This window comes from Poeciliopsis prolifica, unplaced genomic scaffold (genome assembly GCF_027474105.1).
Source record: "Poeciliopsis prolifica strain line A6 unplaced genomic scaffold, Auburn_PproV2 SCAFFOLD125, whole genome shotgun sequence".
Lineage (NCBI taxonomy): Eukaryota > Metazoa > Chordata > Actinopteri > Cyprinodontiformes > Poeciliidae > Poeciliopsis > Poeciliopsis prolifica.
Genome location: NW_026562500.1, coordinates 571,764 through 599,656, shown reverse-complemented (window position 1 = coordinate 599,656; position 27,893 = coordinate 571,764). Strand labels below are relative to the sequence as shown.

The 27,893-nt window shown below is 49.6% G+C and overlaps 2 protein-coding genes and 1 long non-coding RNA gene across 3 annotated transcripts; 1 reads left to right on the top strand and 2 right to left on the bottom strand.

Moving 5' to 3' along the window:
- Positions 1-36: 36 nt before the first annotated feature.
- Positions 37-5,263, bottom strand: LOC129355147 (protein phosphatase 1 regulatory subunit 15B-like). Its single transcript, XM_055024697.1, has 5 exons — positions 5,222-5,263; positions 4,654-4,854; positions 4,335-4,479; positions 2,831-4,218; positions 37-2,080 (listed from the first exon to the last, which is right to left on the bottom strand). Exons 1-5 carry the CDS (start codon positions 5,261-5,263, stop codon positions 1,877-1,879), a joined length of 1,980 nt encoding a protein of 659 aa, XP_054880672.1. The 3' UTR covers positions 37-1,876.
- Positions 5,061-27,437, bottom strand: LOC129355130 (phosphatidylinositol 4-phosphate 3-kinase C2 domain-containing subunit beta-like). Its single transcript, XM_055024684.1, is given in 39 exon segments — positions 5,061-6,527; positions 6,530-6,620; positions 6,800-6,928; positions 7,614-7,720; positions 7,805-7,880; positions 8,407-8,524; positions 8,600-8,724; positions 9,303-9,498; positions 10,157-10,266; positions 10,921-11,077; positions 11,152-11,321; positions 11,406-11,542; positions 11,690-11,819; positions 11,895-11,987; positions 12,424-12,531; positions 12,725-12,905; positions 13,131-13,225; positions 13,361-13,454; positions 13,548-13,736; positions 16,015-16,154; positions 16,238-16,285; positions 16,287-16,353; positions 16,572-16,659; positions 16,662-16,738; positions 17,540-17,662; positions 17,875-18,068; positions 18,142-18,174; positions 18,236-18,382; positions 18,510-18,573; positions 18,649-18,728; positions 19,038-19,149; positions 20,069-20,189; positions 20,359-20,519; positions 21,051-21,151; positions 22,707-22,782; positions 22,784-23,009; positions 23,012-23,353; positions 23,356-23,543; positions 27,150-27,437. Coding segments are annotated over 38 exon segments (4,770 nt in total). The 5' UTR covers positions 23,522-23,543; positions 27,150-27,437; the 3' UTR covers positions 5,061-6,429.
- Positions 20,397-22,241, top strand: LOC129355131 (uncharacterized). The gene is made up of 2 exons (XR_008605239.1): positions 20,397-20,503; positions 21,884-22,241. It is a non-coding gene; the product is annotated as an uncharacterized LOC129355131 (long non-coding RNA).
- Positions 27,438-27,893: the final 456 nt, after the last annotated feature.

Genomic DNA, 27,893 nt, shown 5'->3' with positions numbered 1-27,893 from the left:
AACATAGCATCTAGCACAAATAAGACAGGACTCCGATTCTGATCATCAGCGATTATTTATTAACTCATTGTTATCTGGGGGGAGATGGAGCAGCAGAGCTCCAATCAAACTACGAGTTAGAAAAATAAAACCTTCCTCTAATTAAAATAACACCAAAGATCCTGATCAAATAGGGAGGTTCACTCTGATTAATATTATCAGTCCTGAACATGATGGAGCACATTCTGCTTCCTGCACTGAGATCTGTTGATTGTCCCATTCAGCTGCGGGTCAGTGAATGCACCAGGAGACCACTGCAGGTGACTCAACCTCTCAGTGTCCAGCAGATCCAGTCGCTCTAAAAATAAAGGTGATTTAACAACAAACACCTGTGGATTTTAATAATCAAACCGATCATCAGACGAGCCTCCAGAACCAGTCAGAACCAGTCAGAACTGGTTCTCAGTGAGTCTGGCGTTAAACTGATTAGAATACATTTGGGATTCAGAACTGAGAAATAAATTCAGTTTGAATTAAAATATTGTTAGAACCTCAGAATTCCCACACTCTCTCAGACCCTGAAGGCAGCGGCTAGTGGTTGCTATGGAAACTAACCCCATAGTGCAGGTTCTGCTGCCTTCAGGCCCGCTTGGAGAGCAGGAACAAGACCAGAACCAGAACCAGAACCAGAACCAGAACCAGACCGGACCCAAGACCAGAACCGGACTGAACCAGAACCAGAACCAGACCGGACCCAAGACCAGAACCGGACTGAACCAGAACCAGAACCAGACCGGACCCAAAACCAGAACCGGACTGAACCAGAACCAGACCGGACCCAAAACCAGAACCGGACTGAACCAGAACCAGAACCAGACCGGACCCAAGACCAGAACCGGACTGAACCAGAACCAGACCGGACCCAAGACCAGAACCGGACTGAACCAGAACCAGAACCAGACCGGACCCAAGACCAGAACCGGACTGAACCAGAACCAGAACCAGACCGGACCCAAAACCAGAACCGGACTGAACCAGAACCAGACCGGACCCAAAACCAGAACCGGACTGAACCAGAACCAGAACCAGACCGGACCCAAAACCAGAACCGGACTGAACCAGAACCAGAACCAGACCGGACCCAAAACCAGAACCGGACTGAACCAGAACCAGACCGGACCCAAGACCAGAACCGGACTGAACCAGAACCAGACCAGACCCAAGACCAGAACCGGACTGAACCAGAACCAGAACCAGACCGGACCCAAGACCAGAACCGGACTGGATCAGAACCAGAACCAGACCGGACCCAAGACTAGAACCGGACTGAACCAGAACCAGACCGGACCCAAGACTAGAACCGGACTGAACCAGAACCAGACCGGACCCAAGACCAGAACTGGACTGAACCAGAACCAGAACCAGACCGGACCCAAGACTAGAACCGGACTGAACCAGAACCAGACCGGACCCAAGACCAGAACCGGACTGGATCAGAACCAGACAGGATCTGTCTGAACGATGAGCGCCTCCTGCTGAACATTTAACACCTCAGCGATGCCGAGCAGCACCAGAACACGGACTCTTCTTCTTTGGTTTTAATGGGCCAACTGGTTCTGCTTCTCGTTAAGCAGCTCGTTAACACACCTGCTCAGGCTTTAATTGGAGCCCGAATCCTTAAAAGAAACTTTTAATTGGCAACAGACTGATTTTAATAAAGTCAAAATATTCCTTCAAACGTTGGACCTGCTGGTCAGAGCAGAACCAGCGGAACCAGAACCAGCAGGTGGCGGGGCTCAATGCCAGGCCACTGACTGGCTGTGTAGTGATTTGGTGAAAGCAGCAGCTATTCGAGGTCCGACCTGCGCTCCGGAACCGGGTCGGAACCGGGCCCGGGTCAGGAGTCAGAGGGGGCCGAGAGTCCCTGGTAGACCCGGTGGCGGTGCGCTGGCGCCAGGCAGAACCCGATGCTGCGCTCCACTTCCTGGCAGCGGCGGCGGAACCGGCAGCGGTCCCGGGCCAGCTCCTCCCACGGGCCGCGCCGGTCCTCCTCCTCACCGCAGCTGGCGAAGAACTCCTCCACCTCGTCACAGAACCGGACCTGTGGGGGCAGGGTCAGAGGTCACTGAATGGATCACATCCAGAACCAGCTGAAGACAAATCAATGATCCGATTCTGGTCCGCTCCGCCTCCCTGCAGCATCGCCGAAACATTCTGGGCCAAAACATGAAGCTGAACCCATTAGAGGTCAGAACACCGCGAACCAGAACCTTTAACCTGTAATTCTAACCCAATAGTCTGGACCTCTGCTGAACCTGAAGGTTCTGATGACACCTTCAGAACCTTCTGTGTGGCTGTGAGGTACAGAACTGTAGCCAGAGACATTTTAACCCAGTTCTGGTAAAGTTGGGCCAGGTCCAATTAGAAATAAAATGAGGAAATGTCCCTGAACTGTGACGTTTCTACACATTTACCGTAAAATGATTGTAACTGAAAACACGACTTGTGGCCTGAGAGTTTTAATTCTGGCCCTCCATGTGAAAACTTCGCCCACCAGAGTTGCACAGATTTCAGTTTTCTGGCCGATCTTTAGAAACTGTCTGCCGATTCGGATCTGTTTTGTCTGAAATGTTGCAAAACGGTTCTCTAAAGAGAACAGCGGCTAGTTTTAGACCTGAAGGTTGGAGGGTGTGTAAACATCAGCCGATCCCACAAAATGAAGGAAATTGGCCCGATTTATCGCTCAATTCCTGCTGGACACCAAACTGAAACCTTCTGGGTTCCCCCAGCAGTGTTCTGCTAAAAGAGGTTCTGGTTCTGAACCCAGCAAGCAGGAAGTGAGGTAACCGACCTTCTTGGTGCTCCGGTTGGAGGCAGCGGCCTCAGCGAAGCCGCTGTCCAGCCTGTCCTCGGCCTCCTCCCTCCTGTACTCGGGTGGCGCCGCCAGGTTCTGGTGGGCGGTCTGTGGGCTGCTTCTGCTCCTGGTTCTGGAGGGGGGCCCGGCGGGCCCTTGAGTCCTGAGCGGAGCCTGGAAGTTCAGGGGGCTGTAGGGGTCCAAGGAGCTGCTGAAGGAGCGCAGCAGGCGGAGGCTCTCCGCCTCATCCGCCTCGCTGGCCGACGCCGAGTCGTCCCAGGTGTCCTGGCTGGAGGGGGGAGAGGAGGCAGCATGGAAGGGCACGGGGTCAGGGAGGGCGGCGCCGGGGTCAGCAGGAGGGCAGCGGCCGGTGTGCAGCGAAGCGGTGAAGCTCTGCGGGTTGTAGGGGTCGACGCTCCGGCTAAAGGAGCTCCAGAGACGCTCCGAGTCCTGGTCGGGTTCGCTGTCCGAGTCCGACGCCTCATCATCCTCATCTTCATCAGAGGTTAGATCTGAGGAACCTTCGCTGTCAAACCCGTCATCATCATCAGAGCCAGACTCAGACAGGCTGCTGCTGTCGTCGTCACTGCAGGGCAGCCCCATGATGAAGGCGATGGATTTGTTTCCACACTGAGGCGTTAAAAGAACCTCCTCTGCCCCTGGTTCTGGTTCTTCTGGTACCGGCTCCATCTGAGGCTGCTGCTCTTCTGGAGGGCTCCTGGTGGCCCGCTGGGTCAGCTCCTCCTCCAGGCTGTGGTAGCCCTGGTCTTGTTCGGGTCCAGGCCGAGCCGCCATGTTCTGGACTGTGTCTGCATTGTTGAGCTGCTGGGGGGGTCCAGAGCTTTCTGGGTCAGGTGGGCGGTTTGTTTGGGACTCTGCCCGCTCCGGTTGGACGTCCCCCCTCCACAGAAAGCTGCCCCACCACGGCCCGCTCTTTCCGGCGGGGCTCACCGCCCAGGCCTTCCCTCCAGCGGCCTCCTGGGAGCCCAGCAGCGCCCGGACCGAGGAGAGGTACCCGACCTGCGGCTGGAGCTCCGTCCCGACATGCCGCACCGGCACCGCGCTCAGCCAGGGCACAGAGCCGGCGAACCCCGGCTCCAGCAGGCCGCCTGCTCCGTCATGTGGACACTGCGTGAAGCTGAGATGATGCGGGATTATTTCATTCAGCTGCCGTAAAATCTCCCTTTCCTCGCCGATAAAACTGTTGCTGAGCTCCGCGGGAGCCGCGCTCCAGCGCCGAACCTTTCGCAGTAGCGACAGCGCGGGCCTCGAGGAGGCCGATCCACGAGCTTTCCTGGCTGTCAAATCCCACCGAGGCGACGCCGAAAGGGGCAGATGAAGGCGCGCTCTGGCCGTCAGATAGACGTCCTTCAGTGTAAAAGTTTCTGAACATGTTGTTTCGTTAAAGGGGAGTAAACAGGCCAGCTGCTAATCTGACAGCTGTGAAACACTTAGAAACCAGCAACGCTGCGCGGAAACCAGGAAATATCCTCCAGAAAACCGGCGTCAGACTCGAAATGGTGCTGGGACTTCTTCCGTGTGGAACCAGAGTTGAAATACAGAGCCAGGCAGGACATGTTGGATCCGTGAAACGGCGACTGGTCTCCGTCTAAGCAGCGGAAGAGATCCATGTTGTCCGGTTCCGACTGCGGAGAGCCGCGGGAGGTTAGGCTAGTTAGCACGCTAAGCTACGTAGCACGCTAGCTTAGCACAAGCAGCTAACTGACAGTTTGTTCTCCGCGGAGGAACCCTTTAAAACTCGCTCAGATGAACACCTTCACCCGCTGTAGATGTCACTTCTGTCCTCCGGTCGGTAATACTGCTCGATGTCCGTCCACCAGGGAGGTGAAGCCGCCGGGAAGCTGATTTGTCTGTCTGCCTCTCCGGCGAGAGATTTCATCAGAAAGTCCGCGGACCGTCCCTTCCTTTTCCGGTAAGCGGCAGGCGCGGCGCGCAGCCGCGCGGCAGATGTATCCGCGCGTTGCTTTGCATAAAGCGCTGGAAGGTGTGAGTGCCACGTGCTGAGGAGCGCGAGGACCCCATAAAGGTCAAAGGTAACAGGTTTAATGTTACAGAGGTACAAGTAGGAGGCTGAACCCGGTTAAAAGGTTCTGTTCGGGTAAACGTTACTTCCTGCTCCAGACTGGACCGGACTCTGATCTGTGATTCAACATTTATGACTGAATACATTCCCAGATAAATCAGGAAAAAAAACCAAACCAAGATGCATTTTTCACTTCAAGTTTATTGTTCTTAGTGCAAATAATAAAAAAATCCAGGTAAAGAAACTTCTCACATTTTTATGTTCAAGGTTCGGTTTGATGAAGCTGCGGCCGGAAGCTGCTCAGGTGGGCGGGGCTTCTACTGATCGAGACTCACTGCTCTCACCTGTACCAGGTTCTTCTTTATCAAACCAAGGGCACAATTCATTCTAAAGGTTTGTCTCATGTATATGGAGGGTCACATGGTTACACTGACAGCTTCAGTTGTCATGGTAACAGGCCCAACAACCGCCCAGAGGCCCGGCATCCCGGAGGCCCGGCGTCCCGGAGGCCCGGAGGCCCGGCGTCCCAGAGCCCCGGCGTCCCAGAGCCCCGGCGTCCCAGAGCCCGGCGTCCCAGAGCCCCGGCGTCCCGGAGGCCCGGCGTCCCAGAGCCCCGGCGCCCCAGAGCCCCGGCGTCCCAGAGCCCCGGCGTCCCGGAGGCCCGGCGTCCCAGAGCCCCGGCGCCCCAGAGCCCCGGCGTCCCAGAGCCCCGGAGGCCCGGCGTCCCGGAGCCCCGGCGTCCCAGAGCCCCGGAGGCCCGGCGTCCCGGAGCCCCGGCGTCCCAGAGCCCCGGAGGCCCGGCGTCCCGGAGGCCCGGCGTCCCGGAGGCCCGGCGTCCCGGAGGCCCAGAGGCCCGGCGTCCCGGAGGCCCGGCGTCCCAGAGCCCCGGCGTCCTGCTTGCCTGAGTCTCTCCCAGGTACTAACAACCTTTCCAGCAGGTCAGAGTTCAGAGTTCTTAGGCCTCTAATGAGCCATCATTGGGTCCAGGTGCCTTAAACCAGGGAGAGACTAAAACATGCAGGACGCCGGGCCTCCGGGCCTGCAGGACCCACGCCGGGCCTGCAGGACCCACGCCGGGCCTCACTGTGCTCCCTGTGTGCTTGGAGCTGGGAAACCCACAGCTGCAAGCAGAGCTTTTTTATCCAGAGCTTGTTTGGCAGCTTCAGCCAATCAGAGCTCAGAGCTGAGGAACGCCCAATCACACTCTGTCGCCTGCTGGACCCAGTCCTGCAGCTGCCACATTCATCTGGTCTACAGCGCTAAAACAGAGAAACCGTCCCAGAAGGCCATAAAACGGTCCAGTAATTCAGTCATTCACCAGCTTGTTCCCTAGAGAAATGCTCCCAGTTCCTGCATGTTCTCTGTTAAAAGTCCAGCTCATTATTCGACGGTTCTGAGCAGAACCAGAACCACTCAGCAGCAGATCCATCATTGTAGTCCAGCTTCAAACTGACATAAAAATCATCTCAAATGTTCTTGATAGAAAACTGCCACAGTCCTCAAATCTACAGCAGCTTTTATTTTGAAAGGACATCCCTTTGCTTCCCGTCTGTCAGTGGGCGGAGTCTGAGCCGGTCGGATCCAGGCGGTGCCAGTCGACCCAGTGCTGATCCGGGACCAGCCTGGTCAGGGAGATGAAGGTCTCCCCAGCAGCGTGTTCTCCCAGAAGGATCCGTCGCTCAGAACCCTCAGGTGGATCACCCTCTGGTCCAGGTCCCCCCGCGGGATCCGATCGTACACCAGCTGGGGACACGCACACACACACACACACACACACACACACACACACACACACACACACACACACACACACACACACACACACACACACACACACACACACACACACACACACACACACAGCCAGGTTGATGCTACTGGTTCCTGACGGTCCTCTGGGTGGGACAGGAAGTGAGCCTCACCATCTCGTTGTAGGTGGGGTTACAGGTGCGCCGCGCTGCCTTGGTCTTCCTCTTGCCCGTCTTCTGGGGGTCTGGCAGCAAGTAGAGCTTCACGTATGGGTCCGGGTCGGTGCCGTCCTGGAGGGGCTGCTGCACAGAGATGCACCAGAACAAGGCCGGTTCAGTCCAGGTTTCAGGCCTGCAGCCAATCAGGGGCCAGGAACACCTCTACCAATTTTTTTCCTATGTTTATTAGTAGCTAGTGCAAATTCTGTCATCTTTTGCTGGTTGGTGTTAGCTTGTACCAATATTTTACGTTTAGTGCTTTAGTGTTAAGTTGCAGTTATTTCTTACGTTTATCTGTACACCATTAACTTGCACAAAATTCTATGTGTTTAGCAGTTCAGTACTACTTCATGCTAATTTTATTTAACTGTACAGGTTTTAGTAGTTTAGCGTTGGTGAGGTTTGGTCTGTTGTTTAGTGAATTAGTGGTGAGTCAACCTCATTCTTTGCTCAACCTGGCAACAAGTTCAGCCAATTTTACATACATTCTGCATTATCTTGAAAATGTTAATCAGCTAAAGGATCAAGAAAACGTAAATGATTCCTATTGAGATTTGACACCAAACACATTCATGGAATTGAGATCTTAGTCCAAAAATTAACTAATTAATTAACAATTTTATCATGACAAACATGGTGGCCGTCTTGAAAAATCCACAGAATATCAGTTAAAATCATTCCTATGGGCCCAACTTTGCTGGACTCGACACTGAAAGTCTTCATCAGAACCCAACAGAACCTGAAATCAGAACCTGGGTTTGGTACTGACCAGGCCTCTGATGTGGATCACCATGATGAACAGCTTATCGTTCTTGTAGGAAATGGACAGCTTGACCTCTCCGAGCGCCGTTCCTGCAGCTGGAGACCATGACACCTCTGCAATGCACACACAGCAGGAAGTCTCTGTTACCATGGTGACCACAGGTGTCCGTCCAATCCTGGAGCTGCAAGGGAACGTACCTGCAGGTTTGCTGCTGCCTCCTGCGGTTCGTTCGTCTCTGGACAGAGGGTGGAAGAAGGTGTAGACCAGATCACACTGAAACACACACACATCATGTGTGACAGCAGAGATCCGGCTGACAGGTCCATCAGAACCCTGCAGAACCTCCACAGATAAACAGAACATCTGCTGCGTCCTGATAGGACGCTCACACCCACTCTGACATGGAGCCACATTCTTCACACCGCAGCAAGTTTCTGTAAAATCCTTCAGGTGTGAAAGAGCATAAACGTCACTCCAATTTCAGGATGACAGCCATTTTTAAAGATGGCTGCCATTTTCTGAGCCTTTTAAATCAACTGTTGCTATAAAATCTAACCCATTTTCACGACTTGGATGAAATTTCTGTCACATGTTTTTGACTTTGGTTACAATATTCATACAAATTTGAAGTAATAAAATGCAAAAGCAGAAACCAGTCTGTTAACCATCATCATGGTTAACATCTTTAGATCCATTTATTGTTTCAGTGTTAGTTATGATCCAAATATAAAAGATTTTGCTGAAATATTAAATTATGTGAAGCATTACTACAGCAGCCTGGACTGCAGCCCCGACCCACCTGAGCCACCTCCGGCGCCGCGTGGATCAGGTGCCACACGTAGCCGTTCAGCTCATCCTTCCTCCGGTCCGCCGTCGCCTCGCTTCGGGAACGGCCAATCACAAAGCGGCTGGGGAAACTGGGCGGGGCCAAGATGACAGTTAGAACCTTTAACCCAGCTGGGTAAGCGGGGCGGGCGGGGCCCGGAGGGTACCTGGGCAGCTTGGAGGAGGGGAAGACGAGCCGCAGTTTGCTGTGAAGTTCCTGGAACTCCTCGAAGGTCCTCTGAACCAGCTGCACCTCCTGCTGAGCGTCACGCTCCACCTTCACCACAAACGCCTGGAGGCCCAGAGAGAGACAGGCGGCGGCGCGTCAGACAGGCGGCGGTGACGGACATCATGATTCATTTTATTTGTTGTTTTATTTATTTTACATATTTAAAATGTCTTCCAGTTCCACTGTTAAATGTTCAATATTAAATTTTATTGACCTTTGATAAAGTGTTTTTTAATTATTATACCATTACTATCATATTACTGGAAAATGTTCTCACAACAACAAATAAAGAAGTTATCACAATTTATGATCCAGTAACGTTTATTATCATGACGGGCATAACTATAACAAATAAAAACTAAACAATATTTAACCAGTACGAACTAATGAATACTAACAAACACAATCTAAAAACTAATCAAAACTAACTGAATTAACACAAAGTCACAACAAAATAAAACTAGCTTAGAGTGAGTCGGTGCCTGGCGGTCGGTGCCTGGCGGTCGGTGCCTGGCGGTCGGTGCCTGGCGGTCGGTGCCTGGCGGTCGGTGCCTGGCAGTCGGTGCCTGGCGGTCGGTGCCTGGCGGTCGGTGCCTGTCGGTCGGACCCGCAGCGTCCTGACCCAGCGGCTCGGTACTCACGTAGCCCTTGTTGGCGGAGCGGATGTGTCTGCAGATGTAGAGGTTCTTGATGACGCCGTCGCTCCTCGCCGTGTGGATCCGGGGAGCGAAGGACAGCGCGGGTCGGTCCTCCGACGAGGCGAACTTCATCTGGGCCAGGTTATGGATGAAGAAGTTCAGCTTAGTGGCGACGCTGCCCAGACTGGACTCAATCAGCCTGGAGGAGGAGACACAGCTGAGGGTCAGAGGTCACAAAGATCCAAACCAGGTGTTACGCCACAGCTGTGACCGTAGGAGGCGCTGATGCATTTTAACACTACGCTCTGCCAAAAACACAAGTTACACTAGGAGAAAAACAAACGCAAAAAAGCTGACCAAAAAATAAAAAACCTCTGATATTATATTTCCATAATAATCATAGAAAGTCACAATATGATGCCTGTTAACAGATATTGTAACCAAACTGCTACTTATAGTAAAATAACAAGCTCTACTAAAGCAATTAGAGTCTCTGTGAGCTTTTTTTCAACATATAGTCAGTGTTTTCAGTAAAGTTGAGCAAACTGTCCAGAAATGAACTTCATGTTTTTATTGAGAGGCATTGAGAGGAACTGGATGACTTTAAGGTTTTGTTTATGTCCTTTAATTAGCTCTGCACCCTTAGAAGATGAAGAAAATAAGATGCTTTATTAGAGAATTTATACTCTTTAAAAACATACTAAGAAATATCAGATTTAAAATATAATAATAACAGGAGACAATGTAAAATAGCGCCCTCTTCATTTCTGGAGTCAAATAGTCCCATTTCCAAATATGGTATGAGTCTGCTTGCCCCTTCCTGTTAGCTGCAGCGGTGTGGTCAGGTGGAGGCGTACCTGGTGAAGTAGGTGGTGGCATCAGCCTCCGACTCGTGAGGCCTCAGAGTGTCGTAGACGTATTTCAGGTCGTCCAGGTCTGACAGTTCAGGAATCCCACAGGAGAGCATCTGCAAGCAGAAACGCTGCTAAAGCTCCTGGATCAGCAGAAAACTTCTCCAGCTCTCACAAATCTATGTGGTTTGGTCAGCAGCGGTGACCAAACCGCGGCCCGGGGGCCATTTATGGCCCTCAGGACAATTGATCAGAATTCAAGAACAGCCTATATTTGAATTTCAGTTCAATCAGCATCTAAAAACAATGAAAGGGGGAAATTTTCACTGATGCCAAGCTGTTCAAAACAGGAACTACTAAAATCTTGAAAAGGGAAATGCAAAGCGCAAGGCAAAGTTTTCACCAAGAAGCATCCAGGATGCAAAGCAGACTCAGGAACGGCTTCTTAACAAACTTAGCAAAATAAAGCAGGAGTGAGACAGACAAAAAAATACATATCTTGATCAATGATCAGACTTCTTTCAGCTTAACATCCATTATTTGTGCATCTCTTATCTACAAAACCTCAGGGATCATTTACTACATCAAAACATTGAGTGTTGAGTAAAAACAAAAATAAAAAGTAGATGTTTATAATTATAATCACAAAGAAAAATACAAAACTCTAGTGGCCCCTGAAGTGGCTTCAAACCTGACATTTGGCCCCGTCCCAAAACGTTTGGACGCCATGACAGTCGCTAGTGTCTGATCGGAGGCGTGTGTGTTCTCACCAGGCCCAGCAGGTTGAGGAACAGGTGTGTGTGTTTGCGGATCAGGTTGTACGCCTCGCAGCACAGGTCAACGAACTCGTGGAAGCGGCTGGAAGGTTTGTCTCCCCCGTTGATGACGTACGCCATGTCGGACGTGAAGACGAAGGGGGCGCGGTCCCTGCAGAGGCAGCCATGACGATGAGCGCCGGTAATCGGGTGTTTTCCTGAAAGGTGACATCGCCAGCCTCTCACCGCTTGATGTTGCCGAACATCTGGGCGTGTCCCAGGAACTTCCCAAAGTCGATGTGGAACATGTGGCCGCTCGTCTTCAGCATGATGTTGTCGTTGTGGCGGTCACAGATTCCCAGGATGTAGGTCGCCACGCAGCAGCCGGCGCACGAGTAGATGAAGTTCTCCACCGCCTGACAGAGAGGGTGTTAGTTCAATTTCCTGTTCCAGCTGGGGACCTTCAGAGTAAAAGCCTTAAAGTGAGCAGAAAGCGTTACCTTGTCGTACTGTTCGTCAGTCGGGTTGTGCTTCTGCAGCCAGTCGGCCAGCGTTCGGTCCTTGAAGGATCCCGTGACTCCATGTTCCACCTGGATCTTCCTCAAGGTGTCCGAGTGAGGAATCATCTCCACCATACCTGGAGACAGGTAACACACCAGTCTGTCACACCTGGAGACACGAAACTCAAACGGGTTCCAACTGTCCTCCTGGACTAATTGTCCTCTCTGACTTTATGCTGGCCACTTCACCTGTTCTCCACCTGCTGACATGGTGTGCGCCTCACCTCGTCCTCTGCCTGTGGAGAAGCATTTGAAGATGACCATCCTCATGTCCAGCCCCTCCTGGATCCAGATCTTGTTCATGATGCGGATCATCTGCAGGGTCAGCATGTCCTGTCGCAGGTCGTCTCCTGACTGCACACAGAGGGAGACGTCGGTCCTCACAGGCGCCCAGGTGTGGGCTTACCTGTGGAAGCAGGTAGGCAATACCTTGAAGATGACATTGATGTTGTCTCCGCGGGGGTCCAGGTTCTGGAAGGACAGTTTCAGAGGAACGGCGTTGGAGTTGAAGAAGGAACAAGACTGAAACGGAGAGAAAAGAAAAATTCGTAGATCAAACCAACCAAACCCTTTCAACAGCCTGTTCCCCTCCTGGCCTGTGGGGGCGCTGCACCAACAACCACTGCAGAAAACGACACTAAAACCTCTGGAGACACTGAGAGCAACTTCCTGTTTCACCAGATGAAACAAGATGGAGGCGTCAGAGTTTAGTGATTTCTCTTTAGTCTTTGGCTGAAGACCAGGAGCCATTTCTGCTGCTAACGCTAGGCTAACATGTTAGCATTGGTTGGATTTACCCAACCCAGCTTTGGTTTCTCACTGCACTGCGCTGTGAGATCGCCAGGAGGAAAGCAGCTTTAATGCTTCAGGAAACTGGGACATTCCGGACGACATCCTGGTTCCAGCTTCGTTGGGACAGTTTGAGGACGTCTGTAAGTGTGTGTCAGTCTGCAGTTACCTGGATGTTGATTCCTGAGACGAGCAGCGCTGGGTTCAGAGGTAACCTGCAGCAGCTGTTTATGGAGAAGAACTGCTTCATCTCATCCAGACTCTCTCTCAGGACACTCTGAACAGAAACAGAACCAGTTCAGGACCTGCTGCCCCCTGCTGGACAGTTTGTTCCTGAAGCAAATCAGATACCTTAAACACTGACCAAACAATAATCATCTCCTGGCTACGGTTAGAATAAACTGATCAGTTATATTTCACAGCAGGATCCTTTTTTCTGTACGACGTAATAAACTCCTAGCCCTTCTCACCTGTCGGCTGGACGGCGCGGCGTCTCGGACCTTCTGGGCCACCTTGCTGAGGATGGAGACGAGCCAGCACTGTCGGTCAAACTCGTCCCTGAGAGCACGGCCCACGCAGCACAGCAGGGCGGCCAGCAGGTGCTGATAGCGAGCGCTGAACTGGCTGTCCTGCAGGTTGTCCTTCAGCAGCCTGACGTGGACACAGAGACAGAATCACAGCGCCTGGAGGATCAATCAACAGTTGATCGATCGCTCTGACCAGAGACTGTCTATAAGCGAGGAGGTGTCACTCTGACTATGTTTCTGCACCCAGAGGGCAACAAGCAGGAAGCCAGTCTGGGCTACTGGGCTCGGTACTGAGCCAGAACTAGGACCAGCAGGACTGGTTGGAGGTTTGAGAAAAGCTGCAGCTCACCAGAACAAGTAGTGAGCAATGCGAATGTCCCCGATGGCTCTCCGTAGGAGAAACCGGACCAGAGAGCTGTCCAGGTAGCACTCGTACTTCAGAGCCTGAAACACAAACAGAGCTGGCGGAGAGGAGCCGGCTGCTAACAGGTTCTGGTTTCATATTCCTTTTCCCAAATACAGAACTCCAGATTGAGCATGCTCAGTTTGTTAGGACACAGGACAGGTGAGAGGCACTACCTGAACCAGCTGAGGTAGAAAGTCCAGCAGCTCCGGGTCCGATATGGAGTCCATCCACTGGACCGCCGTCCTCCTCAGCTCCTGATCCGGAAACCTGGAGAAATGAAAAAAACACAGGAAACTGTTAGAAGCAGGTGAGCTCACCTGGGCAACAGACTGCGTCTCCTCTGTTCAGGTGAGAGCGTACGATGCGTGCAGCAGCCCCAGAGCGTCCAGGTAACCCAGACACGCCCACTGTCGCAGCAGGGCGTAGATTTCTGGCAGACACGCCCACTGCCAGCAGGGGGCGCTGGCCAGAACCAGAGGCAGCGCCGCGCTGTCTGACTGGCAGAAAGCCTTCTTCTCCCACAGCAGCCGCTTGTCGTCCGCCGTCAGCCTGCAGACAGGAACACGGGAATAACATGGGAATAACATGGGAATAATACGGGAATAACATGGGAATAATACGGGAATAACATGGGAATAACACGGGAATAACATGGGAATAACATAGGAATAACATGGGAATAACATAGGAATAACACGGGAATAACATGGGAATAATACGGGAATAACATGGGAATAACATGGGAATAACATGGGAATAACATGGAATAACACGGGAATAACACGGGAATAACACGGGAATAACATGGGAATAACACGGGAATAACACGGGAATAACATGGAATAACATAGGAATAACATGGGAATAACATAGGAATAACACGGGAATAACATGGGAATAATACGGGAATAACATGGGAATAACATGGGAATAACATGGGAATAACATGGAATAACACGGGAATAACATGGGAATAACACGGAATAACACGGGAATAACACGGGAATAACACGGGAATAACACGGAAATAACACGGGAATAACATGCAAACATGTCTATCATACAGGAAGGAGATTGTAATACAACTCACACTGACACACACTGCCTCAGTGTCAGTGTGTATCAGTGTGTGTGTGTCAGTGTGTGTGTGTCAGTGTGTATCAGTGTGTGTCAGTGTGTGTCAGTGTGTATCAGTGTGTGTCAGTGTGTGTGTGTCAGTGTGTGTGTGTCAGTGTGTGTGTGTGTCAGTGTGTGTGTCAGTGTGTGTGTGTGTCAGTGTGTGTCAGTGTGTGTGTGTCAGTGTGTGTGTGTGTCAGTGTGTGTGTGTGTCAGTGTGTGTCAGTGTGTATCAGTGTGTATCAGTGTGTATCAGTGTGTATCAGTGTGTAATCAGTGTGTATCAGTGTGTATCAGTGTGTAATCAGTGTGTATCAGTGTGTATCAGTGTGTATCAGTGTGTAATCAGTGTGTATCAGTGTGTATCAGTGTGTATCAGTGTGTATCAGTGTGTATCAGTGTGTATCAGTGTGTGTCAGTGTGTGTGTGTCAGTGTGTGTGTGTCAGTGTGTGTGTGTCAGTGTGTGTGTGTCAGTGTGTGTGTGTATCAGTGTGTATCAGTTTGTAATCAGTGTGTATCAGTGTGTATCAGTGTGTAATCAGTGTGTATCAGTGTGTATCAGTGTGTATCAGTGTGTCAGTGTGTATCAGTGTGTATCAGTGTGTATCAGTGTGTATCAGTGTGTATCAGTGTGTAATCAGTGTGTATCAGTGTGTATCAGTGTGTATCAGTGTGTAATCAGTGTGTATCAGTGTGTATCAGTGTGTATCAGTGTGTATCAGTGTGTAATCAGTGTGTATCAGTGTGTATCAGTGTGTATCAGTGTGTGTCAGTGTGTGTGTGTCAGTGTGTGTGTGTGTCAGTGTGTGTGTGTCAGTGTGTGTGTGTATCAGTGTGTATCAGTGTGTAATCAGTGTGTATCAGTGTGTATCAGTGTGTATCAGTGTGTGTCAGTGTGTGTGTGTCAGTGTGTGTGTATCAGTGTGTATCAGTGTGTAATCAGTGTGTATCAGTGTGTATCAGTGTGTATCAGTGTGTGTCAGTGTGTGTGTGTCAGTGTGTGTGTGTGTCAGTGTGTGTGTGTGTCAGTGTGTGTGTGTATCAGTGTGTATCAGTGTGTAATCAGTGTGTATCAGTGTGTATCAGTGTGTATCAGTGTGTATCAGTGTGTCAGTGTGTATCAGTGTGTATCAGTGTGTATCAGTGTGTAATCAGTGTGTATCAGTGTGTATCAGTGTGTAATCAGTGTGTATCAGTGTGTAATCAGTGTGTATCAGTGTGTATCAGTGTGTATCAGTGTGTATCAGTGTGTATCAGTGTGTCAGTGTGTATCAGTGTGTATCAGTGTGTATCAGTGTGTATCAGTGTGTAATCAGTGTGTATCAGTGTGTATCAGTGTGTAATCAGTGTGTATCAGTGTGTATCAGTGTGTAATCAGTGTGTATCAGTGTGTATCAGTGTGTATCAGTGTGTCAGTGTGTATCAGTGTGTATCAGTGTGTATCAGTGTGTATCAGTGTGTAATCAGTGTGTATCAGTGTGTATCAGTGTGTATCAGTGTGTATCAGTGTGTATCAGTGTGTATCAGTGTGTATCAGTGTGTATCAGTGTGTATCAGTGTGTATCAGTGTGTAATCAGTGTGTATCAGTGTGTATCAGTGTGTAATCAGTGTGTATCAGTGTATCAGTGTGTATCAGTGTGTAATCAGTGTGTATCAGTGTGTATCAGTGTGTATCAGTGTGTATCAGTGTGTATCAGTGTGTGTCTGACCAATGGAAGGCCTTCTTCTGCAGGACGTCCTGCAGTTGGATCTGGCTGATCGTGTCCCTGCTGAAGTCGTATTGAGGACAGAAGTCAGCAGGGGGCGGCGTGCTGAAGATCACTTCAAAGGACGAGGTGGGGAAGTCCACCTGGGGACACACAGGTGAGGTGTCATGCCGTCTGGCTACATCATCAGGAGGAAGGTCTTCACCTGTCCAGGTGTGGTTCTCACCTGCAGGATGACGCTGTCCGGCTGGCTGAAGTTGGGAGAACTGGTTCGGGGCGTTTCCGCTCCTCCCTGGGGTTGATGGCCACAGACCCAGCAACTTCCTGCCGCATGTCAGCACACTGCGCACACACACACATCAGCACACACCTCCACCTGCCATCAGCAGGTAGATTTACTGAGTGACCCGTGACAGGAAGCTGAACCGTGAATCTATGTCCCTTCGGTCTAAATGGCCGTTTCTATGATGACGAGACCAACAGAACCAAGCAGGGAGCAAACATTACATGTGAGCCAAGCTGACCAATCAGAAGAGCTTCCTGGGAGTCATGTGACTCACTGTCTGAAGTTGAAGAGCGGCATGGTGACCCAGCCCAGAGGCTCAGGGATGCGCCGCTGCTTGCCCTTCTCCTCGGCTCCTCCAGGGGCGGCAGAGGGCTGGCGTACAGCGTGACCGTGAGCTGCGACTCCCGGGGCAGCTGGGTAATCTCCACTGGGAAACACACCCTGAGGGGTGAGGGGGTCAGGGAGAGGTCAGAGGTTAAACTGAGGGATTAATGGATAGATATATCTGAGTATTATCAGCATAACGGCAGACATTATGAATATCTAAATATGTATTAGATTATTTTAGAAATTGATTAATCAATTGATTAATTAGCGCATTCTGCTAATTTTTCTCTTTAAAAAATTTAGAAGTGCACACAAATGCAAATAAAAAATTTAAGTCAATTTTTGAAATTAGAAAATAAACGCTTCACTGCGTAAAATAGGATTCCTTAGGCAAACGCTTGATCATTTGTCGCTGATTCATCTCCAGCTAAAAATACTGTTTTGGATTAATAGATGTAATTAAGCCACCTTCAATGGCTCTTTGAAGAATCTTGATGAGCTACAACAACATTTAATTTCCTTTTAGGATTAATAACATATTTTGAATTTAATTGGACTTAATACAATTTTCTTTGACAAAATCTGAACCACATGAAGCTAGTTTTGCTAGCGAAGAGTTTTGGGTAGAACATCATTTCAGAGAATCAAATGTTTACATTTTTGTAGAGCTTTAGATTAATTACTGCTCTGTGATGTTCTTTGTTTGCGTAATTCAATAATCAGGCCTTTGTTTCTCCAGGAAAATCTAGTTGAAATTAAAAATCTCTGGCTGAGCCAGAGCTGTCAGGGTCACACACTCAAATAACCCCGACATGTGATGATTCAACTAACTGGGTTGTGTGAACCAAACAGATTAAAACCAGTCAACAGAACCTGGACCAGGTGAGGCTGTGATGTCATGGCTCAGGTGCGTACCTCTGGTCCCACACCACCAGGTGGAACAGGTATTTACTGACGGCCTGTTTGCTGGTGTGCTGCGGCGCACAGAGCTCCGCCCCTCCATGAGTCAGAGAGCAGGACAGGAAGAAACCCTCGTAGCTGACCAATGAGAGAGCAGAACACACGTGATGTCATGATGAGAGCATGAGGAACAGGCCAGGTGTACTATGTGCAGATTTTCAAAAAATGTTTTATGCTCAGAATCATCTCAGAGAACATTTAATCTTTCTATGGTTTAACAGAACCGACCCAACAGCTGCAGAACCGACCGAGCTACAGGAAACCTGATGCAACCCAGCGAGCCATCGTACCTGGTTGCCCAGGTGATGGGAACGCGATGGGCGGCATACACGCTGAAGGACAGGACGTTGGTGACGAGCCCGGCCTCCTGGACCGGCGCCGTGCCGCTCCGGCTCTGCGCCGCCGTGTGGAAGTTGGCGTTAAACGTGCTGCAATAGAGCTCCACTAGGTCCAAGATGGCCGCCGTCAGCTTCTCCACCACCGACTCTACAGGAAGAGAGGAGAGCTGAAGGAGGTTCTGCTGCAGGAACTAACCGGATCACTGGTTCTGTTCGTACCTCTGTTCTCCGCAGCAACAGCACTGATGCATCCTGGGAAACAGGAAGACGTTAAACTTCTGAGTGTCTGCCACAGAACCTCAGAACCGCTCACCTTCAGAACCTTGGGCTGCAGGCGACAAGGGCATGCTGGGAGCTGGTTCAGGGCTGCCGTCACATCCGGCGTTTCTACGGCAGCCAGTGAGCTACAGAGCGCTTTCACTGATTGGACGAGGCGCTCCACATGCAGGAGCAGCTCCACCTTCAGAGAGCGACACAAATAAGAGGGTGTGTGTGTGTGTGTGTGGGGGGGTGGGGGGTGGGGGGGTCTGTGTGTGCGTGTAACTCTTGGTTATTTTTATCTTTAAATATGTGTGTATGCAGGTCACCTCTGACAGCAGAAAGGACTCGGCCTCGTTGTGAAAGGTGTCCAGCAACAGAGTCAGAGCCTCCCTGATCAAACACATGGACACGCTCGTTAACGGAGATCGACCAATCAGAGCTCTGTGGCCAGGCCACGCCCCTCACCTGGTGATCGTTTGTTTAATGGGACGCTCCTGCAGTAGGATGCAGTGGTTCATGGAGGACGGCGTGTCATCATCTTCCTCCTGGAAGGAAAATAAGTCTGTGTCTCTGATTGGCTTAAACAGTTAGTGGTTCACTTCCTGGTTTCAGTGGATGTGAGATCTGATTGGTTAGGACAGAGCTACACGGTTGGTCGTTCAGCACCTGCAGCTCACCTGCAGGGTGTTGTGCTCTGAAACTGGGTCCTTTTTAAATGACAGAAGCAGGATGTGTGACCCGGTTTGTTTCCCAGAACCCGGCGTTTGTTCAGAACCACAGCGGGTTGCTGCAGCCTCTCAGCTCATTGTTTCATTTCTCTAAGAACAAAGCGTGTGTGTACGTGGTGTGTGTACCGTGCGAGCCAGCGTGGTGTTGACTGCAGATCTCTTGGTGAGAAACAGCCGAATGTCCCAGTCAAACTTCAGACACTGTTGGACAAACTCCAGACCGGCCAGAGTCTGAGAACTGAAGGACGGACATAAGGAAGGACAGAGGTACAGAGAAAGGGTCAGCTTTACTCAGAGTTTGCAATGTTTGGATTTTTCCTCCAGTTTACTGTGATCTGTGCTGTCATGGTCTCCTCAAAATCCAAACTTACAGAAAAATTTACCCGGATTCAGAAAATCTTTCCCGGATTCAGGCCCGGATCCACAGAGAAACCGACCCGGATCCACAGAAAAACCGGCCCGGATCCACAGAGAAACCGACTCGGATCCACAGAGAAACCGACCCGGATCCACAGAAAAACCGGCCCGGATCCACAGAGAAACCGGCCCGGATCCACAGAGAAACCGGCCCGGATCCACAGAAAAACCGGCCCGGATTCCGGGTTCTCCCTGAGTTACTGTTTCAGAGCAGGAAGTTCAGCTGCTCTTATCTCTCACACACACTTCCACCCATTCAGCAGCAGACAGTTGTGTGTGTGTGTATGTCAGAGTGTGTGTGTGTGTGTGTGTGTGTGTGTGTGTGTGTGTGTGTGTGTGTGTGTGTGTGTGTGTGTGTGTGTGTGTGTGTAAGAGAGAGAGAGACAGAGAGAGAAGACCTCTACAGCTGCTTCCTGCTCTTAGGGGACCGGAACCAGAGATCCAGAACAGGAACCCCATCTGGGAGCAGTCGGATCAGAACATGCAGGTCCATCTCCACGAAGGACCAGCTGGTTTTGTGACCTTTAACCCGATGAAGTCATTTTATCCATCTGCTGCCGTGGTTCTGATTGTCTGAGCCCAGAGTGGTTCTGGTTCTCTGGAGTTGGTTTCAGTTCCAGCTTTATAGGTTGACAGAAGATCCACGTAGCTTTACCACAAACCACAGAACCAGAACCTCCTTTGAGCGCCAGAACCAGCTGCTGGACCTCCAGAACCAGCGATACCGATCCGGTTCTTACTTGCTGAGGAACTCCTCGTATCCGCAGACCTTCAGCAGGTAGTCGTCCACGTCCAGCTGGTCCAGTTGGTCCTGGGTGTAGCACAGCGTCTGGTAGATCAGCAGGTCCACCGTGGACGAGCCTGAGACACACAGACCGGTCCGGTTAGGCTCCGACAGAACCGGATCACGAAGAAAATCATCACACAAACACCCAGCATAACCATAGAAACTCTCATTTAGCTGCTCGGCCTGCAGGACCATCTCCTTCACTCCAGAACCCGTCCAGTCGGTACTACCCGGGCTTATTACCGTCGCAGGTGAAGGTCAGAGGTTCCCTGAACGCCTCGCAAGCCACCGTCACCTTGACGGCCACGCCCAAAGCCTGGTGCAGCTCATCATGGCCGACCGACGGCGACCACACGAAGCCGGCGTTCCTAGAGCGGTTGCTGCTGGGGTACGCTGAGCGCAGCCTGCACACACACACACACACACACACACACACACACACACACACACACACACAGACAGAGAGAGACACACACACACACACACACACACACACACACACATAGGGACACACACACACACACAGACCTTTTGAGTTCAAATCCTCTAGTTAACAATTAATCAATTACTAAATTAGTTAAAGATTAGTTCAATAATCAATTACTCGGTTTAATTGTTTCAGGCCTAGTCCAAGTCCACCCTGGTCCAACTCTGCTTTTAGTTGGCTTAATACAAGAAGTGCTTCAAATGAAGACTGACCCAGATCCTGTTTTAATGCTGAGAAAAGTTTCATTTCTCTTCTAGTTGACAATTAAACTGGATGCGTTTCATTTAACACGAAAAACCTGCAGAAACCTTTTGTAGTTTTGGATCCATGATTCTATTCTATTGTTATCTGATAATTTCATTTGAATTAAAATGGTTCATGCTAACTTTGGACACCCTGGTCTGAACTGTTTCTGGAGAATTACACAGGAAGGGGAGGAGTCACTCACACATCCAGCATGTGACAGAACGCTGCCACTTCCTCGTCTCTCTCCTCCGACACCTGGAACAGTTCGTATCCAAACCCGTTGGTCCTGGAGCCCAGGCGCACCTGTCAGCCAATCAGAGCACACAATACCTGTCAGCCAATCAGAGCACACAATACCTGTCAGCCAATCAGAGCACACAATACCTGTCAGCCAATCAGAGCACACAATACCTGTCAGCCAATCAGAGCACACAATACCTGTCAGCCAATCAGAGCACAGATTTCATTGCTCCATCACACCAGGTGTGTTTTATTGTCAGAATAAAATCATTGTTTTATGACAACTCCAACATCAAAAATAAACACTAAACTGAAGAACTCTTGTGAAGTTATCTTTATTTGGAAGGGGGAAAAAAAATCACACAAATTAAGAAGGAAAGATCAGATTGAAAATAACCTTTTTCTCATCATTTTAAGGCTTTTTTTCTGGTAAGATTGCACCATTATTCTTATGACTATATTCTTGTAAGTAAACAAAAATTCTGGCATTGTGGCCCTGATACTCCCTCATCCATCTCACAGCAGGGATTATGCAAGTGAAAGCCACTTATAAATACCTTTTTATCATTGGTAAATTTCTTACTTTTCCTTTAGAAAAAAAGTGAGAAAAACAATCAGAGATCAAATATGTTCAAACCATTTTTGTTGGAGAAATTGTGATATTATTAATCAATTATTTGTTATTCTCACTGATCTTTATAATGTATCTTTAATTGATGCTTTCCTTTAAGTTAATCTCATTATAGAATTAAGAATGTTCCTTGTATTGTTGATTTACTCTGATTCCTTTCTCAGAAGGCCTCACTGACAGAGAGCAGAAACAAAATCTTCCTGCAGGTTTACCTCTTGGTGAAGAGCTCTGCTTCGGTTGAGTTGCTAACCTCCAATAAAGCCATCATTGCTAAGATCACTACATATTTTATTAATCTTTGTGCCTGGAAGGACATTATCTAGTGCAGAATGATTGTGTGTTAGTTAGTGAATAACATTTGACGCTGTAGCTGTTTGCCCCCTCCCTTTAGAGCTACAGCGTCCTTGTGATTAGGGATCCTAGAAACAATAAAATAGAGGAGCAGACAAAATGTGCTTCAGAGCGGTAGGAGATTGTAACTGAAGCACATCTCTGTCCGTTCTCCTCGCGAGTGAAAAAGAATCTAACTCTTTTGTCTTTTCTGTCTTGTTAATGTATGTTTAACAGGTGTTAACCCTAACAATTTTCTAATGGCGGCTGTGATCGATAAACAGCTCAGTGATGTAACTTCCTGCTGACGCTCCGCCTCGTTTCAACCAATCAGAAGGCAGGATGATCATCACCTGAAGTGTGATGAGACCTTTCTCCAACAGGGGGCAGAACTGAGTTCTGACTGACAGAACCGGGTTGTTCTGCTGGATAAACTGGTCTGACTGGTGTTCAACTGGAGGTGAACATGAACTGGGAGGAAATGATGAGTTCTTTCTGAGAAACATGATGGAACCAGAACCAGAACTCTGGGCCTGGTTTAGACCTGAAGCAGCTGCAGCTTCGACACAAATATAGACAGGAAGTCCGGTTCACTTAAAACAGGAAATCTGATTCATTCTGCAGCCAATCACAGCCCTGTACTGTCCAGGTTCTTACCGGGTCAGCAGAAACCCTGCGCTGGTTCTTGTTGCTCTTCGCCGCAGGTGTGTAGGTCCTGGGCGGCACCTGTGGGGAGGGTCTTACTCCGGGCCACGGGCTTCCCTGATTGGTCCCCGTTGGCCCAGCGGGCTGGCGGCGCCGGACGACCCTCGTTGAGTCTGGCCAGCGAGTCGTTGATGAGGTCATAGTTCAGCTCCGCTGAGGTCACCTTCAGCTGGTCGCCCCCAGGGTGGAACACGTTAACGTCCCGGTTGGAGGGCCGGGGGGGCAGCAGGGGCAGCTCTGACCCAGACGGAGGGGTAGGGGGTGCCTGGGCGGCACGGCGGGGGGAACGTCGTCAGGTAGGGCCGAGCCTTTAGAGAGGAACCCTAAGCCGGGTCCAACAGAGTCGCCAGAACCAGAACCGGAGAACTTCCTGAGCTCAGGACTGTCCAGGATATAGGGTGTCTCCTTCATGAAGCCCCCAGCAGGGGGCGCTGGTCTGGGTGGGAGGGGCAGCGGGAACTGGGACCCCCCCGGCTGGTTGGGGGAGGAGTCGGGTCCAGAGAGGTCCAGCAGCAGGTCCTCTGAGGAGGCGGGGAGGTTCTGTCCCGGTGTGGAAGGATCTGGAGTCTTTAGGCCCGTCTGGCTGGGAGCGCCGGGTCTGGGAGGGCAGACCCGGTTCCGGTCTTGTCCTGTTTGAGTCTGGAGAGAGCATCGTACTCCATCTGCAGCGCCTCGGCCAGAACCAGCTCCCTCTGGCTGAGACCCAGAGCCTCCAGAGCGCCCCAGCCCGCCTCGCTGCCCTCCTTCTGGGTCTGGGCCGCAGACATGGCAGCTGCGGTGGGAGCAGATCTGACGAGGAGACGGTCAGAAGATAATCTGGGTTATTAACGCAGCTTATTAACGTAACAATCTTTCACACCTACAAATACCATATTTATTCAGTCATTATGGAAATAGGTTTTAGTACATTTGCTGAGTAGCAATTTTTATTCTTTTGACTCATTTTCATTTTGAAAGCTGCTGTCCTCATCAGCAGTGTTACTCTAAAAATCTCTTCAGTGTGGAAACAATCTTATTCGCTGCTCAATTCAGATGTTTTTCATGTTTCCCATCATCCACTTGAATTTTGTTTTTAAACCTTTTTAGTCAAGTATTGTTTAAATGTTATTCATTTTCACAATTTGGACAAACTGTTTTTGACTTTGGTCATCATACATTGTTAAAGTAATAACATGTAGCAATTTACACGCTGGAAAAACAGTCATCTTCATGGTTAGCGTTAGCATCCGCTCATTTTTCTTATGTGTTTAACAGGTTAGCAGAGCTCAGATTCTTGTTGGTCCGCTGTCCCCACCACTAATAATATCAACTCTTTATATTAGTGCAAACATATAATCTCCATTACGACCAAGGCGGCCATTTTGGAACATGGCCATTTGGTAAAGGAAACAAGATCAAGAAAATATAAATGGTTTCTATGGTTCAAGATATGTAGGCTATGGTTTGACAAACATGTTCATCTTTTCTGTGATTTTTATGAAAAAATGTTTTACATGGTGGCTTAGATGAGTCTACCTTCAGTAAGCTGCAGGTTCTGGTGCTGAATAATAAAAAAACAGTTGAGTAAATAAACCTGAGTCACCTGAACCAATCACAGTCTGTTTAATGCTGTAGTCTGACTAATCTGCACATAGTCTGACAAATTGTCACTTTGACAACCCAAACACCTTGTTTTGTTCATGCGTGTGCACAATGCTGGAGGGCTAACAGTTGATTCTGTTCCTTCCTGTCTGTAGCGGCGCCGCCTAGAACCACTAACAAAATGAAACCAGGAGACGAAGGGATTATTAACTTGAAGCGCCATAGCAGAGAGAAAAATAACACCGAAAAATTGTTAAACAACAAGTCAAAGCCACTTTTTTACTCTCTGTGTTAGCTGTGCTACACACAGACTCATTGCTATAGCAACCGACTGACAACAACTCCACTAGTGCATCAGAATGCAACACCAAAAACAAGCAACAGGACATTCAGCCCGTTAGTTTTATGCTTTCAGGGTCCATGTTTAGCTTGTGATTGCTGTGGTAGATTAGCTACCGCTGCTATCAGCTAATCACCATAGCATCACATCTACAGATTATGGCTGTCAAAGTCAAGCTAGCATAACTAACCTACTTCCCTTTTCCTCGCTATTTTTTTAATTAAAACATTTTCTTGATCTTGTTACAGTAGCAAAGTTCTGTGTCCATTTTTCTTTTATATCTCACATATACATTCAAGATTTAGTGTTATATTGACAAGCTAACAGCTAAAACCAAAGATGTTCACCTTCCACTTGGAAGCTGTGGGCGGGATCTAGCATGCGTGACATCACACTGCACGCTATTGGCTCCTGAAGGTTATGAAAGTGGAGTGGGGAGACATTCACCTGTTTACTTTTCATACTTGACCTGAATCTGGTTCTGGTTCAGCTGGAGGTTTGTTCCTGTTAAAGCAGACTTTTCCTCTCTACTGTCGCGATGTGCATGCTCAGAATGAAGGATTGCGGTAAATGAGCTGATGCTCAGTCATACAGTTTTTCATCCTTCCTTTGATGGAAAACTGTTCAAACTGAACTGTGCTGTTTAGTGTCTGGGAGTGAATGAAACCTGTTTGTTTAGTGAGGAGCTTTGAGACGACATACTGGGAATCAGAACCAGGAAGTGAACTCAAAGAATAACAGAATGAGAAGCTGGTGTGAGTCTCATATAACTGATGTTTTTTTTAACAGCTTTTGGTTTCATTACTTCTGTTTTTCAGGTTAAGAATGAATAAAATGAATATTATTGAGGTTATGTTGGGCTGTCTGGCTTAATCAGCTGATTCTACCACCGTCTAACACCATTCATGCTAATCTCAGCAACAGAGACGACAGATCAGTAGAAGAAGAAGAGAGAGCGACCAGTCTGTGTGAACCCCCCATCAGACAAAAGGCTTTTTAATGAAGCAGAGGGGGAGGACGGTTCGGAACAAAGAGCTGGGGCCAGAGTCACATGACAGAGGTCACAGGGTGACCCAATCAGAGGGGGCGGGGCCACAGTCACAGCCAAACCCCACCCCTGCCAGATATCCACAATCAGCCTGAGACTCAGACTGGAAACCAGTTCCTGTTACTGGAAACTAAACTTCATCAGAACCAGGCAGAGACGAGCAATGATCGACAGAGTGGAAGCTGCAGGACCAAGTCAGTCATCTCTGAACACCAGAGCGCCGTTAAAGGTTAAAGGTCAACACAAACACCTCATAATAGCTGTCAGGCACAGTGGTGGAGGGCTGATGACCTGGGCTGCAGCAGATCTACGAAAGAATGACTGAAAAAGCAAAGACACAAAATCCTGGAATGCTCTAGTCAAAGACCAGTCCTCACAGGATTCAATCAGTTTTGACAATGTATCGGTTCCCGGGAAGGAATCGGTTCTGGGAAGGAATCGGTTCTGGGAAGGAATCGGTTCCGGGAAGGAATCGGTTCCGGGAAGGAATCGGTTCCGGGAAGGAATCGGTTCCGGGAAGGAATCGGTTCCGGGAAGGAATCGGTTCCGGGATTTGCTCTGATCTGCAGGACAAGCCGGCGTTTCCTCCAGCAGATCCTGCTGCTTTTTGATCTGCTGAGATGATCTGGTCTCAGAGAACATTCAGATGTTGGGCCGAAGTCGGACCCAGAGGATCTTCTGGCTCCGCTCTGAAGGTTCTGGTTCTGAAGGAAAGAACTGAGTGAATCTGCAGGCTTAGAGAGGAAGCTCAGCCAGCTGCTGTGACTTCCTGTCTTGATGTCATCGCACAGCTGCAGATCACCATGCAGCTGCAACAGGACCTTGGCAGAACCTGGAAGTTCTGGTCTCCAGAACCAAGACAGACGTTCAGCCGGACCCGCAGGGCAGCTTCATCTGCTGACATTAGCAGCTTGAACCACAGCGGTTCCTCAAACCGGTTTCACTCAGCTGGAGAACCGGCTGTTCACCTGCTGCACGCTTGGACCTGAAGATCCACTAATCCCCATTTTATGTGACGTCATATGAATCCCACTCACAGTTTGGACCGGAACTTAATCCAAATGTTTCTGATTTTAGATTTTTCTGTCGGTTTTTTCCTCGGAGGAGGGAGGAGGCTGCAGCTACGAGCCTGAAAGAAAACCCATTTCACACCCTGAACGAGGATTGGATGTTAATAATTTCGGAGCCGAACCTATTAAAGGAACCGAGCCATCGGAACCCCGAACGTAACGGTGACCGAACCGCAGTCTGGTCTCAGACATACCGGAACATTTTTTAAATGTCACTTTTGTAAATGGAGTTTGGCTGAAATCCTAAACTCTTCCAGTCTGTCTGGCCCGGTGGGTCAGAGTTCTGATGAATGGACCGGACCCGGCTTTGTTGGTCGCAGAACCTGGAGGCTATATCGACAGGTGCACAGTCTTACCTATTCGTGAAACTACGGGGTCCGGGAGGGGCCAGCGGCTGCCATCTTTACTTTCCTCCGGGAATCACATCAATCCAGGCGGAGTAACGGCCAGGAGTCGCCGCTGCGCCCGGTTCTCCTCTCATGCGGCCCGGAGAGCAACCCGGCCGCTGCCTGGGCTCCGGCTCCTGTCTCTGGGTCGGCAGCAAGGCCCGCTGCGGGTTCTGCCCGGTTCTGACACACGGAGAAAGAGGTGCGGACCGCGGGGCGAGGGCTGCGAGGCAGCTGCAAGCGAGAGGGGCTGCCAATACACACTGTGCTTCCGGCTTACCTTTCACAATAAAAGCCAGGCACACTCCTGCTATACAGCTGCAGGGTTTCGATTCATAAATATCAAGGAGGTTCCGGTTTACCTTTCAGAATAAAGTGGATGGATGGATGGATGGATGGATGGATGGATGGATGGATGGATGGATGGATGGATGGATGGATGGATGGATGGATGGATGGATGGATGGATGGATGGGATGGATGGATATGGATGGATGGATGGATGGATGGATGGATGGATGGATGGATTTTTATCTCTAAATTTCATTTAAATATATTAGTTCCTGGGAACTAACGACATATTTACTAAGGTCATGAAAAACTGATAAAAACTAGATGAACGTAAAATATAGTAAAACTATAATCAAAATAAAAATGAATCAAATATAACAATTGTTTGTTTATTGGTAATTTTTATAGTAAAGAGTTTCTTTT